The sequence below is a fragment of the Dromaius novaehollandiae genome, chromosome 17 (genome assembly GCF_036370855.1).
Source record: "Dromaius novaehollandiae isolate bDroNov1 chromosome 17, bDroNov1.hap1, whole genome shotgun sequence".
In the NCBI taxonomy this organism is placed as follows: Eukaryota; Metazoa; Chordata; class Aves; order Casuariiformes; family Dromaiidae; genus Dromaius; species Dromaius novaehollandiae.
In genome coordinates, this window is record NC_088114.1 from 5175110 (window position 1) to 5193252 (window position 18143).

The following is an 18143-nucleotide window of genomic DNA, read 5'->3' on the forward strand; positions in this document are numbered from 1 at the left end:
TAAAAGGAAATACTCCTCTGTTATCCTGGAGTATATTCTGGTTAAGGATTGGCAACACTAGTTTTTAGAAGTCTTAATGTTCTGTCAGAACTTTACTTTTCATTTATGTGAACTTACGTTTTTCTTTCACTTTATTTTTTCAGGGTACGCTAATACAGCATCTGAAGGAACACATTCTTCATGGCAACATGACCAGCAGTGACATTATTATGTACTATACAACGGCAAGTGTGACTTAAGGCATTTGTAAAAACTGTTTAATGTACTTTTCCTGTAAAGATTGAGAGCTTTTCCACAAACCTGTATTTTTATGTATTTCTAATTCTTATTCTCTAAGGGATCATCCTGCTTAACTGAGTTTAAAAAAAAATCAAGTGTAATAATAAAATGCAACTGGGAGCTTTCTGCTGAAAAGTCAAACTGATGTTAAATGTTTCTGATTTAATTAGTGAGGAAAATGGAATGATTTTTACAGTGTCTTAGGTTTATTGATCTAAGTACCTCATCAATTTCATCTGCAAAACAAGCTCCACCTTCCTGCATCATGCAAGGCTTGACCACACTGAAGATGAGAAATTTTCTTTTGTGTCTTAGTCTTGATGGAGAAGAAAGAAGCCACACATGTCTAGGAGTTGAGTAAAGGAAAAGAAAGAAGTCTCATTGATCTTTGTAGGGGTTCAGTTATATTTTTTTCTAATTTTGTGGTAAAGAATGTGATTCTGCAGTATTCTAGTACTGTGACGGTTTGAGAAGGCTGTCTTTCCTCATGAGTTCCTTTCTGAACTTAACACTACTAGCCAGGTTGTAGTATCTTCACAAAGGACTCATGTATTATAACTACCTTGTCCCAGTTTTGTCTTATATTTTTGACTCATGATTTAAAGGTACATGTACAGGGAGGTTTGGAATCCCCATCTCATTAGATGTTTTCAAAGGTAAGTTAGCTGAACATCCATTAAGAATGATTGATATGTAGTAGATCCAGTCTTGGACCAGGTGAAAGGATTATAAGTGCTGCAGCCTTATTTTCTGATTCCTAAATAATATGAGTAGAGGTAATCAGTAGAAATAGCTATAAACTCAGGTGTTGGTTTTACAGTTTCTTAAGGCAGGAAAACTTTTGGGCAAGGAAGGTGGGGGGAAGATGGCACCTCTTGCATGAGGACAGGGAGAATGTTTGGGGCCAGATGATTCTGCTGAAAGCCTTGCCTGTCCATCCTATTTTCTAGTTGCCTGTAGCTCCTCTTCCACCATTTGACAGCAATGTTCCTGGTCCTGTGATGGAGCTGACAGCTAGCTGACAAAGATAGAAACTAATGTAGGTATTTTCTCTTTTCTAGACTGGCTGGATGATGTGGAATTGGTTAGTGACTGCACTTGCTACAGGAGCTTCAGTGGTTTTGTATGATGGATCTCCTCTAGTTCCATCACCCAATGTGCTCTGGGACTTGATTGACAGACTAGGGTATGTAAACAAGATTAAATGGAATGACAATAGTCTTTGCTGCTGTTACAATGACCACATACAACCTCATTAAAGATGTCATTCCCTTGGTCAGAAACTAGTTTGTGGCATGACATAGTTTCTTTTGGCTTAACCTTGAGCGAACTACTACTAAAGTTTTGTGCTAAAACAGCCTTTGAGAGAGACCAGAAGAGACAAAGAACTGATTGTTTCAAAATTGATTCAAGCATTTGGATTCCAAGCAAAGAATTTTGGTTCAATAGTCAGTTTTCAAGAGCAGCCTTTCCAAAAGGCAGTAATTGGGAGTGATCTGAAGAGTAATTTCTCAGTGCACTCAGAACTTGAAAAATAAGAATCCTTTATTTCAAATGGCTTAACCCAGGACTGAATATAGCACTTTAACTTAAAACATGTGAATTGCCTGGAAATGCTCAGCAGGGATTCTTGTATTTTCATATTTTGCCTAATTCTCTCAAGCCATTCATTGTCTTATGCAGTTCTTTGAACAATGCTCACAGTGCCCTCTGTCAAAGCCTAGAGAAACAGCAGCTATCACATGAATAATTTTAAAATCCTGTAGTGGTATTTTACTACTTCGTATACAGGATAAACTTTGATTTTTGTAACTTTCCCATTTTGCTGACTAGGTGTAAGGAAAAGAGCTGTATGATTTTGCTAGTTGAATGATGAGTATAGATTTTAATTGATAATTAATTTTAAATCATTTGTGGTGGAAAGTGGATGCCAAAAGATTCACTTTCTGACTCTTGCTAATTAATAGAGTCACTTTTTTGTGTTGTGTAATATTTAGAGTGACATTTTGACTTTGGCTATTATGATTGAAAGCTAATGTCTATTCAGAATGCTTCCAGTAAAAAAAGAAGAAGAAAAAAAAAACCCCTAGAACAACAGGCAAAAATTTGGAATCAAGAAATAAGACAGCTTATTTTTAAGCATTGTTTCTACATGCCAAAAGTAAGTGAAGATAACTCAAATGTGTCTGCATGTCTCACTTTTGTAATCTGGTGCTAAAAGGGGTGGCCATCTGTGTGGTACTTCATAATGCAGTCTGTTCCCAACTCAGTCATATGTTACATTAAAAAAAAAAAAATCAGCATGTTTGGACTATCTTAGTTCTGCAGATATCCTAGGCTTTCCTTCAGATACCAAGTTTTTATAGTATCATCAAGATATCTCATACTGAATGATAATCATTACTTGAGTGGACAGTATTAAGATTCTGTACAAGTGAACTGTATTTAGCCACTACCCAACAGTTATCACAGGGTTGTGTAGCATTTGGTAGGAAATAATAGGAGACTAGTCTCTACATGTGTTGTAGAGGAAGTGTCAAAGAGTTTAAAAATAAGCAGAGAGAAGCATTGATGAATATTTCATCTATAAAATCAGCAATAGTCTGGAGCGTGGAAGGAAAGTAAAATATTACACAAGGGTAAAAATAGTTCACGTGACTGTGGTACATAACTGAAGGAGCAGTTTACTTCTGTGGGCCCTCATGGGGCTTTTCTCCTGTGCCCGATAAAATTGCTTTATGCACTGATGTGTTTGTGCAACTAAACTGTCCCTGTCTGTACCCAAGGGTGGCAGCCTCTTAAGTGACTGTCATCCACCTAAATGGAAAAGGAAAACACCCCATATTGATATTTTTCAAATATCCTTTCCATTTCTGGAACAGTATTACTATCTCAAGCTAGTCTACTTAGTCTTGCTCTTGGAGTAAAAGTAAAGATAGCAGGATCTTGTTTTGTCACATTTGTTGCACTGATGTATTGCCCATGTTCTGTGCAGTCAAACTGTATCTCTTTTGCTTGTTTGTCTCTGCACATTTTCTTGAATGAGCTGATTGCACTAATATAAAATGAATTAGCAGAAAACAAGGAATAAGATTTTCTGAAGAAGATCAGCAAAGACATCAGATTAGCACTTCCACCAACAGAGTAGGGAAAGGGGAGAGCCTTCGCTTCAAGTTTTGATTGTGATGTATTGAAAAGCTCTCTTCTCTGTCTTCTTCCTTTACTTGGTAAGAGTACTGAAAATTACTTTTGTTCAGTGATCTTAAATTTCACTTGTCTCCTGGTGAGACTGCTGGCACCCAGAGCATTTATGTTAAAGCAGTAAGCAAAGATTCTATTTGAGCCTAGTGATTTTTTTTTTAACGAATGTAGATAAGGATTAGGCTTCATTGATTGCTGTAAATAGTTTAACTTTTTCAAACTGAAATACTGGTTAATTTTTTTTCTGGAGGATTAGGAAGCATATCTTCTTACAGCTTTGTGGTTTTCTGTTTTTTGAGAGTTTTCTTGGAAGGGTGTTTAGTGGTGGGGAAAAAGGTGCTTCTGAGTTGCATTTCCTGCATAGGATTTAGATTGCTTCATTTGTGTCTCTCTACATGGTCAAATGGGTATTTAAATAACATGTTAGTGAGAGGGGCACTTTGCTTAATTAGGGGTCATAGGAATACTAATGTTTGTGGTACGTGGAAGGGGGCTTAAGTTACAGAATTGCCAAAAGAATTTTCTTTCAGTTAGAAAGCCAGGGTTGCAGTCCCCATATTCAGCAGAAAGACTGCTTCCCTGTGAATGTACAAAGGAAGCAAGTCTCAGAAAGCTTTAGGATCTGCCAGGATGGGGGCATCAGTTTTGGCTTTGAGCAGTTTGTAACAGCTCAGTTATGTAGTGCTCACTGTGCTGCTAATACACAAGCCATTCTCCACACTGTTTTGCTGAGTACTAAAATGAGACATGTCATGTTCCTAATTTGTCAAATGTGAGAAATGGACAACATTCTCAGAGTTGTGTTTTATTTATTATGTTAATTGCAATATTCATTTTGCAGTGTGCCTTCAGGGTTTGTGTGAATGCCCTATATGAGCTCTGGGGCTCGTGGCTTTGTCGTAAAGACCTGTGATATGCAACTGGGAGACAGAATGGTCTGCTCAGTTTTCAAGATGCTAACTATGATGTTTCAACATTAACTCATGCAGTGACTGTTGTAATATAAAATTACTCTATTTTAATGAACAGCCCAAATCAGCCAAATAGGGATTCTCGTGGAATCTTCTCCCCATGCTAGGATTCAGTATGCAGCCAGATATTGAATACTTGCTCTGAATGTGCTCTTTGCAAGGTCGGTATTCATTTATTCAGTTAGCTAGGCTAAATTCCATGTTCGGCTAGGCGTCTGCAACTCAAACTTACATCAGTGGAAACTGAATGTATATCTAAGAGGAAATCATTGGCTGCTGTCTTCAGAACGAAGTATTCTTTTTTTACTGTGTCCTGAAAAGGCATAACTTTGATATGCGATAGTGTAACATGGCAGCAATTCTGTGTTAAACAGCTCAGTGGCAATTATGGCCAATTAATGAAGTAAATGTTATAACATTTCATGATGTCTTTGGAGTGTTCTGCAGTTATGAATTTCTGTAAATGAAAATGAACTATTTGGGTGAGGTGGGAAAGCTTTGGTTAATATTTAAAGGTAGAATTAAATGTTTTGAAGCTTCAGAAACATGTGTCCTGACTAACTTTGACTGCTGAAAAGGACATGCCTTGCACTTAGCGTTAAGAAGCAGTACTGCTTGACTAATCAATGCACAGAGTGCCTACAGCTTCTGCTTACTGCAGTGGGAGTTGCAGGTCTTCAGAATCTTAGCAGATTTAAATATGCAAAATATTTTAATTTTTTTTCCTTCTAGGATCACCATCCTTGGAACAGGTGCAAAGTGGCTGGCTGTACTAGAAGAGAAAAATTTAAAACCATGTAAGCTTCAAAAAGCTATTGAATCCTCTTTACCCTCCCTCTTGCTTTTCCTCTCGGGTTCTAGCTCTGTATCTTGTCCACAAATAATAAGTCCTTTATGCGATTTTTCTGGATTGTAGCAATGAATAGTTACAAAATCTTGTAAAAATTTAATCTTAACCTCTTTCATTGGTTTCTCTCTTTTTAAGGTGAAACGCACAATCTCCAAACACTCCACACTATACTGTCTACGGGATCACCACTCAAATCTCAAAGCTATGAGTATGTCTACAAACACATAAAAAGCAGTGTCCTACTGGGATCCATTTCAGGTGATGCTTTTATGCTATAAGTCTCTTACTAATTCATTCATTGCCTGTGCATTTCCTTTTTGCTTGTTTGCTACTGTATGTTCAGGAAGCTTAGGCTTGGATCATTGAGTCTTGGTTATAGTTAAACTAGAATTAATTGTCTTTTTTGTGTAGTTTTTCTGCATAATTGAATATGCCATAATGAAGCTGGTACACTCAAAGGCTTTTAGGTGGAATGTTTCTGACATGGTGAATGGTTGGGGGTTGTAGGGTTTTTTTTTTAAGCAGGATCATTTATTTTGACTGGCTGTCCTTAGGGGTAGCAGGGTGAGATCAGGGAAAGAGTCTATTAACCTACAGAATATACTATTCTACAAATAGCTGACTTCAGCAGGAAATACCTCTTGGTGAGGTTTTTCCATGTTCCCATTTCAATTCTTTTGTGGCAAGTAATTGGCACTGCAGACAGATTTTTTTGTAAATTATATAATTAGAGAAATATCAAGCCCACATGCTGTGCAGTTTGTTGTGAGGAGCACTAACCGAGGCAGCTTTTATTCATATAAGGTCCCCCACTGAACTCCTCATTCTGCTGTGTAATAAGGACTGACTTTTTCAAAGGACTTTTTAACTTGGTCTGATTTAAGACCTGACTATTCTGCTACTGAAATCACCTCTGGTTCTGGTTTTAGAGTAGTGCTAAATCTTAGATTTGCTACTATAGATATGAATAGTCTGTAATATGGAGGAATATTCTTATGAGTAAAGCTAATAGGATTGGTCTTGTTTCTTATTCTGCTTTTTTGAAACAATACCACTGTGCTAATGAGAACAAGAAATACAAACTAAGTAAATACAGAGTAGAATAACAGGACTAGCTTAAGCTAATGAAAACCAGAAGAAAACAAACAGTAATGTCACTTCTGACTGATCTTAAATATGTAAACCTGTAAACGAGGGCCTATTTATTTTCTCAATTCAAAGTAAACTAAGATTTCCTCAAGTGAAATATAAAAATATATATTGATGTAAAATTATCGGAAGAAGGAAAGTCAAGCCTTAAGGAATATTTTTGTACAAAGGGTGTACACCTCTACAAAGACACATGTGTAAAGTTAGAAAAAAAGCACTTTTTATTACAAGTCATACAACATCCTAGATAATACCGACTGTATATTCTGTGCTGCTTAATGTGAATTGGATGCATCTGTCAAATGTGCCAGTCTGCTGTTCTAGATTCTCACATAATTTTCCATTTTGATTTTCAGAAGAGTACTGTGTGTTCTAAATGGACTTCTTTCATTGTAGGTGGAACAGATATAATTTCATGTTTTATGGGTCAGAATGTTACAATTCCAGTTTACAAAGGAGAAATTCAGGCCAGAAATCTTGGAATGGCTGTAGAAGCATGGAATGATGAAGGTAACTATTATCTAAAACATGTTTAAATTTATGAAACACAACGGTTGACTGTTTTTGATTCATGGTATGAGAGACTCGTATAGGGGATGTGACCTTAAGTTTCAGTCATCAGATAGCTAAGTGGTCAGCTATAAAGGGGTGATTTCACCATGGAAATGCGTTCCACAAAACCTGAATTTGGACTCACTTGTTCCAGATTGTGCAGGACTCTAGTGAAGATAACCGCTGTGTAAAAAGGCCCCTTTTTTCCATTACTCTGATAAAGTACATTAGGCCAAATTCTAGCCTCTGGTTTGTGTGCTAATTAGCTATGTTGCTGTGGATGCCAGGCTGGCTTCATCCTATGGTGTAACTCTCCTGAAGTTACTGAGGTTAAGGTAGAGATGAGTTTAATAACTGAACATGAACTCTTAAGACCACCAATGCTCTCATCTCATATCTGTACACAGCATCTTCCATATAAGTAATGACTATGGATGCTCTTTGCTTTGGTATGCAACTGTTTACAGCAGCAAAAATGCAGAAATTGCCTCTTTCTTTGTTGATAGGCAAACCAGTTTGGGGTGAAAGTGGAGAGCTGGTTTGTACAAAGCCAATTCCCTGTCAACCTACACACTTCTGGAATGATGAGAATGGAAACAAATACAGGAAAGCTTATTTTTCAAAATTCCCAGGTATGTAATGACAGGCTTGGGACGTTGCTTGAGCTGACCAAGAGTGTAAATTGTGTTGCTGCTGTTAGGAGGGTACAGGTTTATTCTTGCCCAGCAGTAGGCAGGTGTCACCTTGAACCTAGATTTCTAGGGTTGAGAACACCAAGGCATGTTTGATAAATAACTTTATTTTCCAGTGCTTTGTGTTGAATTTAGGTCCAGATCAGTTTAATAAGAATCTCTAGAAAGCTCCAATCTCGTTTGCTCCTGCTCTTATTGGGCAGATAAGGCTATAACAGCTTGATCATCTGTAGCACAGGCACAGACTGCCTGGCATATAAGTGTGAAGTAAAGGTGCCAAATAGGTCAGGGAGCAATCCTCCATTAATGAGTGCTACTGCACCTCTGCTGGACTGTCCCTACCTAGCAGGAGAAGGGAGTCCGAAGGGGTAAGTGCTGCCAGGTTAGCGTGAGGCTTGAGTTTAAACGTGTGCTGTCTCAGCAATGCATATTCTGCATTCACAGTCTCCCAGTGCTGGTAAGAGTAAAGGAACAGATACACAGTGGGCTGGAGGCTTGTGTCCTCATCGCTACGGAGGACTCTGCCCATCCAGAGCCTTTGCTTGTGTGGCACAGCAGCACTGAACTCCCTGCTGCCTACCAGGCAGGGGTCTACAGAAGCAAGACCTCAAGCTGCTGCTTTTGGGAGATGGAGGTATTTTTATAAATAGCAGCAAAACAGATTCACAAGAGAAGTCAGGATGTGCAGCAGGAGATGATAATCATATAGGAAAAATTAAGGTTTTGATTTAAATGTTTCGAGTGGTTCCTTCTCCTATAAAGAGTAGTAGTAATAAATAGTAGAGGCTTTTTTAATGTCCCATTCTTTGACCCCATCTTTCTAAACAGTTAAAATATTCCTAACATGTAATTTTTAGCAAGTGTTCTATCCAATTGTTTATACTTACTAGATATTTCTTTTCAAGGGGAAAGAGAATTTGATGTCAAAATGCACCCTGATGACTTAAATTTGTGATTCTACTATCAATTTATCTTTTTCTGATCTGGCTAGCCTTATTACCTCATGAGTTAAGATTCTAATGTCAGAAGGAACCTTGATACATTTCAAAATAATGTTTTGGACAGTTTTTCATACAGATGGCTCATTCACAAATGAAAGTACAGTATTTTGAATTTTGCTGCTGCTTCACAAAGATTGAAAGACTGCATAGAAAGCACAGTGCGCACTATCTCGCTGTGGTAGTGGTTTCCAGCACACAGATGCAGTACCATTTTGCAAGCGTGTGGTGTAGAATTAAGCTTTACATCAGTTTCCTCTTTGCCAGGGCTTTGTCAGTTACAGTCCCTGTTCTCCAAGCAGCTATCAAAGCTGCAGGGGTCTTTTAAAAACAAAAAGAGATTATCATGTCCACGTGGAAGTTGCAGTCTGCATGTGAGCCTGATAACAATCGCTCTTAAAGGAAAAAATCACTATGTGACAGTTGTTAGACTGGAATCTCCGTGGTCCAGAGAGTCTGCCAGAAACTCCTTTTCCGTTTTTCCTGTGTAACTGGGTTTAACATTGTTACAGTTCAGATGAGAAATGGTGCTGTGTGTGCATGCATGTGTATAATTGAGGTTTGGGTTTTTTTAGGAAAATTTAAGTAGAATTGATTTGTGTTTCTGTTTGTGGCACACTACTGTAATGGTCTCAATCTTTAAAAAATTACGCCAGCTCTGAAGAGTCAAATCTGATTTTATGTTAGTACAAATCAAGAACAGTACCATTAAGCACATAAGAAGCTCCCTAGGAATTGCTCGACTGAAGCCTGCTGTGCAAATCCAGAGGTTGCTTCTTCCACAAAATTGTACATCGTAAAAGTGGGTCAGGAAAGACTGGTGGAGTACTTTTACCTGTATGGAAGAGTCTTTCTGTTCCACCAAAATATGGTGTTCAAAGCACCAGTTTGTTCATTTTCTAGAGGGTGTTACGTAGTCATGCAAACAAATAAATCATGAGGTAAACCGGGGTTTCATCCTAATGCATGAGCTACTCCTGTATGTATGCTAGCTATGCATAATATATGCAGTGTGGATTGTTTGCACAGTGAAGTAAGTACCACTTCATTTGCTGTGGGTAGTTCTCAAGTGTAGCTGATGTGTTACATTTTCCTATGTAGTTTGCAGCAAGAATCCTAAGTTACCTGAGTTGTTATACAATTAAATATCTATTGTAACTGGAAGAATGAAAATCAGCTGCTTAACCTTTGTCGTTCTCTAATAGGTGTTTGGGCCCATGGCGATTACTGCAAAATTAATCCCAAGACAGGAGGAATTGTCATGCTTGGTCGCAGGTATAGTATTTTGGTGAAAGTGTTTGGAGTAAACAGGTGCTGAAGTTTGCAAACTTTACTTTGGAACGTAGTGTAGATGATTCTTCATCATGCCTGTTAGCTTGATATTTGTCTTATTAAATTCAATAGTGATGAATTTCAACTCTTAAGCTGGTCAGAGCAGCTGGATTGGAGAGAAGAGAGCACATTTCAAAGCTCTACCACACTTGTGTATATGTGAATCCAAGACAATATTCTGCTTGATTTTGTTTTGCATGGTTCGTAGTGATGGATCAGCTATTAGAAATGTCAGATTGAGAGGCAATACAGCACAGCCTAAATGGGAGATGAGGAAACTTGCCTTTTGCTCTTGGCTTTGCCTTTAACTTGCTTCACAGCACAACTTATTTACAGAAGGTCAGGTATTAAGTTGTGCTTAGCTTAAAAAGGTCACAGAAATTCAAGATCACAGTTGGGGCTGAATTTTAGGCTTGCATTCACAAGTTGCAGTTCAAAACAAACTTGAGTGAATGTCTTGAAGTTGTGACTAGCAATGTCACAAACAGACCTACTCAACAGACATACTTACAGTGTGAGACTGCTATATGAGACACAGGTTCTAGCTATAGGACTGGAAAGTAATGGCACGCAGTAGCAGTTTGATGGTGTACTGGGAAGGCTCTTGATCTGTTATCAACAGTATATATGTGTGTTTGTGGGCTTAGATGAGAAATATCACTGGACCCAACTGGGGCTGTTGGAAGGCTGAGGGAGTAGGAAAGCTGAAAGAATAATGTTGAGGTTCTTTGTAAAATTTGATTCTAATGAGCAAAAGGGCTTTTGAAATCAATTTATTTTAAAATTCTGTTTCTCATGTGGCTGCGTATATATTCACTGCATGAAATATTAAGAGACTTGTTTAATTGCATCAATTTTTTTTTGATCAAACTCTAATTACATTTTAATGCTTCTTTTTGTTTGTGTGCAATTTTCAGTGACGGTACATTAAATCCAAATGGAGTAAGATTCGGAAGTTCTGAAATCTATAACATAGGTATGAAATTAACTTTCCATCTCTTTCAACTATGGCATTGTCTGTAGCTGTAAATCTGCAATATAAGTGTTATAAAAGTGGCTGGAAGGATTAAGTAATGAAAGATTTGCATTTTTCCAAATAAGTCATTAAAGAGCATATTAGTGTTAATAGTAAAATTCTGTTTTGTAGACTTGAAATTGGTTGCCTTCCTAAAACGTCTGCAGGACTGGAGATGACCAGCTGAGATGTGTTGGGTTCTCCTCCATTAGATTTTGCTTTCATCCAAAAAGGTCTTACAAAGTATTTCATGCAGCTTTGTAAGAGCGAGCCTAACTGCTGAGGCTTTTCTTCTTTCTCAATACAAGCTTTTGACACTTCATTTTTTTTCTGTGCCATTGTTGATGATTATAACTTATGTTGCCATAACTGAATCTATGAACAGAGGGATAGCCAGTGAAGCCAGGAGAAGGGTGGAGGGGTTAGATTGCACTGCTGTAGCCTGTTGAACTGAAATACTGTTCTGCTGGGAATAGTGTCTTCCCTGGGCTGTGTGAGATTTGGAGGCTCAGCCTCCCTTGTGTGTGGTAGAAAAACTGTTTGAATGTTTGTGGCAGCTGCCCTGGGTGGTCACGCTTCACTTCAGCGTTTCTGTACTTCAACCAGAGAGAACAGTTTCTCTCAGCATTGGAACATGCACAAAGGCCCCAGTTAAATTGGTAAAATTGCATCTGGTTCTGGCTCCCCAGGATCAATAGTTTTGCAGTAAAAATAGCAGGTTCAACTGGGACTGTGGTTTGAATATTCACAATTTAAATCCAATACAGCCTTTATGAGATTGTTGAATTGCACAGCACTTCCCAGCTCAGAGAAGTTCTGTCTTAACAGTAAAGGCTGTGAAACTGCACGCAAAGGTGCTAAGCTGGGACTTAGGCACCTGTTTGCAACTCCTTGTTCTTCTGTGATCAGGCATGTTATTTTTCTGTCTATGCAGCAATGGGGATAATAGCTTTGCCTTACTTCAGTGGTTTGCAAGAAAAGCCTAAGAAAATGGCTTTGTGTAAAAGCCATTATTGGTCCCAAAAGCTATAGTAAATTTCTCATTCCTGCACCAAAATATATCCAGTCCTTAAACCTGGATTTTCACTTGAGCAGGAGTTAGAATTTTAGATTTTTTCAGAGCACCCTGAGGAAGCTCTTTGAGAATAACCTAGTCAGCATGTCCTCCTTTCCCCTTTCACCTCTAGGAGTTGATATATTTTCTTCGGTGCAATTACGAGAAGGTGCATCCAGAACAAAACACAAATGCATATGCTAAAAGACTTTTTTTCTTTCCTTTTCCTCCAGTTGAAGCCTTTGAGGAGGTTTCAGATAGCCTCTGTGTCCCGCAGTACAACAAAGATGGGGAGGAAAGGGTGATACTCTTCCTGAAGATGGCCTTAAACTATGCCTTCAGTGAGGATCTGGTGAAAAGAATTCGAGATGCAATACGTATAGCACTTTCTGCTAGACATGTTCCAAGCCTCATTCTAGAAACCAAAGGCATTCCGGTATGTCATGAAAAATGCTGCCTACTTTTTTCTTTGTCACCTTGAATAGTAATTAAGGAGCGGTTGTCATTGCTCTTCAAACCCACATGCGTGGAAATTTTAGCATCTCAAAAGTGTATTCGAGCTTTATAAATAGTTTGTCTATGTTGCCTAGCAACTTCATTTCTTCTCCTTTTCAGCTAAGCATGTTTTTGTTTTTTAACAATGCCTAAAAATGCTCATTCTCAGGTTATAAATATACATGTGTTAAGTATATATTCCTGAGAAAGCATGAGTCTTTTAAAGAAAAGTATTAAAAAGGTAATTTAACTTTGGCTTTTCAGTCTACCTGTAAGCTTATTTTGTTTTTGTTTTCCTGTTTCGAATGACATTCTTGTGAAAGCTGAGAGCACTGAGCAAATGTACAAAGTCATTTTGTAAACCATTTCACTTCTGCATCTGTTTAGCCATTTAAATGTAGCTCTATCACTGTCTTAGCAATAACTAAAAATCTTTGTGCAGGTGAGGGGGGAGAGTGAGGTACGTAGACCTGGAGATCCTGCATGCTCAGGCTTCTGAGGCTAAGTGCAGTGCTCTGCAGCACTCTTCCTTGCTGCATGGACTCCGAGTTGGGATGCCTGTTCTCTGCCCCTCTCTGATGCTAGACCTTCCTCAGCAGCTGTGTGAACCTCTTATTGATTGCTGAATGGGTGTGCAGTATCGTTGTATCAGGTCCAGTCGCACGTAGACTTTGATGCTTCCAGAGAAATGGCTCGAGACTTCAGACCAAATGCTTGACATTCTGATACCTATTTACTTCCCAGTGTATGTTTCTGTGTGAAAATGGCCTAGGGTTCAAGTGTACTAAACGTTCAGTTCTGCCAGCCTCCGTAGTACACACTGAGATACGATTCTGATCTGTGGAGCTGTTGCTCTTTCACAACACGCTGGGAAACAGTATTAGGCTCACAGCATCTAACTTGCGTGAGTGTAAGAACCCCGAGCCTGTTAAATGGTGAAGTCTTCCCGGCTGCAACTGAGTTTCCGCATAAAATATTGAACTTAAAATGCATAAATCACCTGAATGTACAGAATAAAGTTGGTGGCAGTGAGGTGTTTATGACAGTCTGCCCCTCAGGAATGTCTGCTTAGATCATTAATTAGTTCACACTTTGACTGAATTTACAATTGAATGAATTTTAATTACATTTCAGGTAAAATATGCCATGGCAAAGTGATCAAAGCTGTCTCCTATCTTTCTTTGAAGGTTTTGTTTGGAAAGGAAACCTCTTTCTATTTTCTGCTCCTTTTAGAAGTGTTTTTGAATCTCCTTCTAAAAATACAGTCTATTCCTGATGATACTGTATACTGGTAGAAATTGGGGATAGCTGTGTTGAAGTGATTAGGGTTTCAATGACACAGGGCACGGCTTCACCAGTCTAAATTGGAGCCTGGCCAGGTTCACAGTATTACCATTTGGAGTAATAAATCACATACAAAACTCTTTGAATTCCACTTACTCTTCAAGTGATGCACCAAACTGTTTCCTCCATCAAGCGTAACAGGGAAGGGAAGACATTATGTTACGCTTTATGATTGAGTTCCCAGGTAGCTGGTGGGGTTTTGCATTAATCTTTTTGCAAACCAACTACATGAAAAGTGTAATTTTATCATTTCTGGTTTTGTTTTTCAGTATACGATAAATGGAAAAAAAGTGGAAGTAGCTGTGAAAGAAATAATTGCAGGGAAAGAAGTTGTGCAGCGGGGTGCTTTCTCAAACCCAGAGACTTTGGACCTGTACCAAAATATTCCTGAGCTTCAGAATTTCTGAAGCCACTTCTTTTTTTCTTTTTTGCATCTGTCTTTGTTCTGTGTTTGTTTTGTATATACCAATACTGTATGTAAAGAAAAAAAAACCCTCTATTTAATACCAATGGTTCTTTTAAAAGAAAAATATTTCGTTAAGTGCATTATGAAAGGCTTGGGTAAAGCATAGCTCCCTTCTATTGGTTAAATATGCCATATGTCTTGGAGTTATTCTTCCAGCCTGGAAGCAAGAACCTGCCTGTTCTGATTTTTATATATATATGATGAATGCATCTTTTCTGGTTAGATTTACGTCAGCAGCCCATCAAACTGGAACACCAATAGCAAAAGTTGCAGTTCATAATAGAATAATTCTCTTTCATGAAACATTCACTTTCCTTTTTTTAACTGGATTTTTAGCCAAATTTAGTTTTTTCAATCCATATGTTTTAGAGCCAACTGCAGGGAATATATGACAATTTTAAATATTTGACCGTGAAACATGCAAGTATTCCATACATAATGTGCATTTAAATGTTTTTATTAAGCTGGATCATAACGTACTACACCCATTTGACGTGACTCCAAATGATTTCAGTCTTCAAATATCTCATGGTACCCTTGAAGACAGTTGCTGCTTCATTTTATGATGAATCCTTCCTATTGTTTTAAGCTTTTAGCTCATTGACTTCTAGGGATTCCGAAAGTGAGGGAGCAGTCACCTCCTTATTCCTGGTGTAGCTCCAGATTATTTACACTGAATTTACTGGAGTTACTCTGGATTAACATCATTGTAGCTGAGGACAGCATTTCACATCCCCGTTTCAAAGTTCTTTTTTGTCTTTAAGGTAACAGTGTTATGTTAGCTGAACAGTTCCAGTGTGTTCATTTATTAAAACCTGATGGGTTTTGTAACTTTTTTACTAAACGTCATGTTGAAAGTGAAAGACTAAAATGTTTTCTAGCTCTGCGTCCTTCCAGTTTATAAAGGGAAAAATACTGTTAGGAGTATATTAAAACAGTAAAATGGAAGCACTAAAACAGTTTTGTTTTTCACGGAGAAAATACAGTTGCAGTAGTTGTACCAAATCCCTGGCACTCATCTCCTGCACTGTGTGAATGTCGTGGGTTAAGTATTTAATGCATTAAAATCTTGGGTGTCTTGGTAATTGTGTTGAATGCATTCAGCACTGATAAAGAGTTAATTAAAAGAAAATAAATTGATTCTTAATATAAGTGTGTGTGTATAGATATGTATTTGTTTCCACTTTCACTCAGTTAATGTCTCTGTTTTTGTTTCCTTTCGATTGGGTGTTGTGGAATCATTTGTAGCTTAGTTTATCTATGCTAATGTTTTTATCCAAGTCCACCCCACTACAAAACTGTTGCTCTCTTGTTTGTTTTGTAGAGCCCAGGACAAGTGAGACATTGCTGCTATAGTTAAACGTGCACAGCCGGCTCCTTTAAAGGTCACAAGTCAACAGGAGTGGAAGAAAGTGTGCTGAAAATGTGCCCTGTGTCAGCACAGTAATAAGAGTTGTATGTTGGGATATGTTACTGCTGCTAAAAGGGGTATGTTTGTGCACTGAGAGGCACGTACTCCTTTACTTGGCGCAAAACCTAGGAGTTTGTGTTCAGCTGGAGCTGGTAAAAGTTAGTTGTATATCCCCTCCACCCGAGGAGAGCTGCTGGCTAGCTAGCTCCAGTCAGCTGAAGGCTGTAGCGGAATTCAAGTGGTTATATAAAATACTGCGGCTAATAATTCAGTAAGAGGTGAAACTGCCTATAAACGTGGCTGAGGAGTTGCCCCTCTCTAATGGTCTGTGACTGCATTGTGGGCACCAGCTCCAGGTCCGTGGCAGGATGCAGAAATGCCTCATTAGCAAACGAGGCTTTAAATAAGCTGGTTTCCATGTGACCTTTTGCACTGTGCCGAGTCAGACAATACAGCATGCTGGGATCATATATGTTTTAATATAAAGACCAAGCACTCATTACAAAAGTACAGAAATGAGCTACCCAGCTGCCAATAACCTTTGATTAAAAGTACTTTTAAAATCCTTTCCCCTCTGGCATGCTATATATAAATTTTACATTAACTGTGACTTTGTATTCATTAAAACTTCATTATATTGTTCTTTAATTCATGCAAAATGTCTGGAGTTTACAAAGCCCACAGATCCTTATTAATAAGTAATTTTCAAATATTTCATTAATTAAAGATAGTTTAGAAGCACAGATACGTTAGGAACATACACAGTGCCTAAAGGCTAACAGATTTTCTTTAGATCCTGTATCCCACTTGAAACAGTGTGCAAAGTTTTGTTAACACGTATAATTGGATCTTTACAAACAGCAGACTTTACAAAGCTTTTCCCAGACTTATATTTACAACGAAAAGGTAGGTATAGTAATGCAGTGCTGCGTTTGTATAATTGTATTGAAATTGTATTGTATTTGTAAAATATACTGAAAGGCCCTGGCAGGCCGCGTGCTTTGCACTCGGATGACTGCTGTGCGCCTCGCCTGGTTTCGGGGTCTGGCTGCCCGAAGCACGGGACTCCCGCAGCTCCTGGGTGTCCGGGGGAAGGAAAGGTAAGTGGGGGCTCACGGCGGCCCCAGAGTGATTTACTTCTTAACGGAGGCAGCGGCAGAGCTGGGCGTGTGGTGCGGATCTCCTGAGCCCCCTCCCTCCCTCCTGTCCTCTGACCCCCTAGCGCTGCGGGGAGCAGAGGGGGATGTGGGGAGCAGAGGGGGATGTGGGCAGCCCCTTTCTGGGGTTACTGCGATGCAGCTCTGCTCCGTCCCCTTGCAGATGGTTTGAAGTATCACTGGTATAGAAGCGAGGAGCTGAGCTGATCGCTGTTTGCGAAGGAAGAGCAGGGAGACGTTCTCGTGCTGCTCATCCCTGGCGATAGGTTTGCTGTGGGCTTTTCAGGGGCTGGTGCGGGGTAGTGGCGGTCAAATGTGACTTTGGGGGGTCCCTGCAAACGGGCAGCATCCAGGCACACAGCTGCAGAGACCAGGAGGTGGGTTTGGCTGTGCGCGGTCCTCAGGTGGCTCGGACAGTGCTGGGGCTTGAGAAAGTCAAAGCCTGTGTGGAAAGTGTCCTGTGTTTTGGGGTCTTGGTGGTGTTGGCCAAAGTCCTGTCAGCTGAGGTGAAGTAGCTCCTGGCAGGTTAGGGCAACACCTGATGTTACCAGGTTGACAGGGTTGATGTTGGGAGAACAGCCGCCCTGGGGTGCCCTTAAAGCCCAGGTCCAGCCCAGCCTGGGCACGTCCACCCAGAAGGTAACTAGTTGTGTGTTGTACTGCGCAGCCCCTTCATTGCCTATTTATAGCTCGGGGTTTGCTGTGTTTCAGTTGGGATGTTATATATGCGAAGTTTAGTTGAAGGTGTGACATGCAAATAAAAGTCGTCCTAGAAATTGCTTTAAGCTTCTGACAAAAATGTTCAACAGCGAGGAAACTTGGAGCAGAGATGCTTCAGGCTGGGCGGTTTTCTGACTCAATCCTCCGCAAATCCGAGAGCAACTCCCTCGAATTATGTGACAGAATCGGCCCATTTGCCCCTGATTTATTGAGAGCTGCTGTTTTATTGCTTCTCTCTTAGAAATCTGCTTGTGTCAGCTTCTCCTCGAACAGGTACTTTCCCCTCCCACTAGCTTATTATTTCAATTAATTTCCCTGGTTAGTGGTGGTTCTCAAAGAAACAAATTGAGCTGGAACACAGCAGCCCAGGCAGGGCATAGCTGATAAAATTGTTTATTGTTATGTGCAAGAGAAATTGGTTGTGTGAATTACTTATTCAGTGATTTTAAAAACACAG

General features: G+C 39.3%; 1 protein-coding gene across 1 annotated transcript in view; it reads left to right on the forward strand.

The window, feature by feature from the left end:
- Positions 1-15550, forward strand: part of AACS (acetoacetyl-CoA synthetase) — a 49337-nt gene extending 33787 nt beyond the window's left edge. Inside the window, exons 9-18 of the mRNA XM_026114431.2 lie at positions 144-224; positions 1341-1465; positions 5184-5248; positions 5437-5559; positions 6847-6960; positions 7509-7634; positions 9898-9967; positions 10942-11000; positions 12327-12529; positions 14202-15550. Coding sequence (XP_025970216.1) covers positions 144-224; positions 1341-1465; positions 5184-5248; positions 5437-5559; positions 6847-6960; positions 7509-7634; positions 9898-9967; positions 10942-11000; positions 12327-12529; positions 14202-14339 — 1104 coding nt within the window. The 3' untranslated portion in view covers positions 14340-15550. The remainder of the gene's footprint in view (positions 1-143; positions 225-1340; positions 1466-5183; positions 5249-5436; positions 5560-6846; positions 6961-7508; positions 7635-9897; positions 9968-10941; positions 11001-12326; positions 12530-14201) is intronic.
- The last annotated feature ends 2593 nt before the right edge of the window (positions 15551-18143 follow it).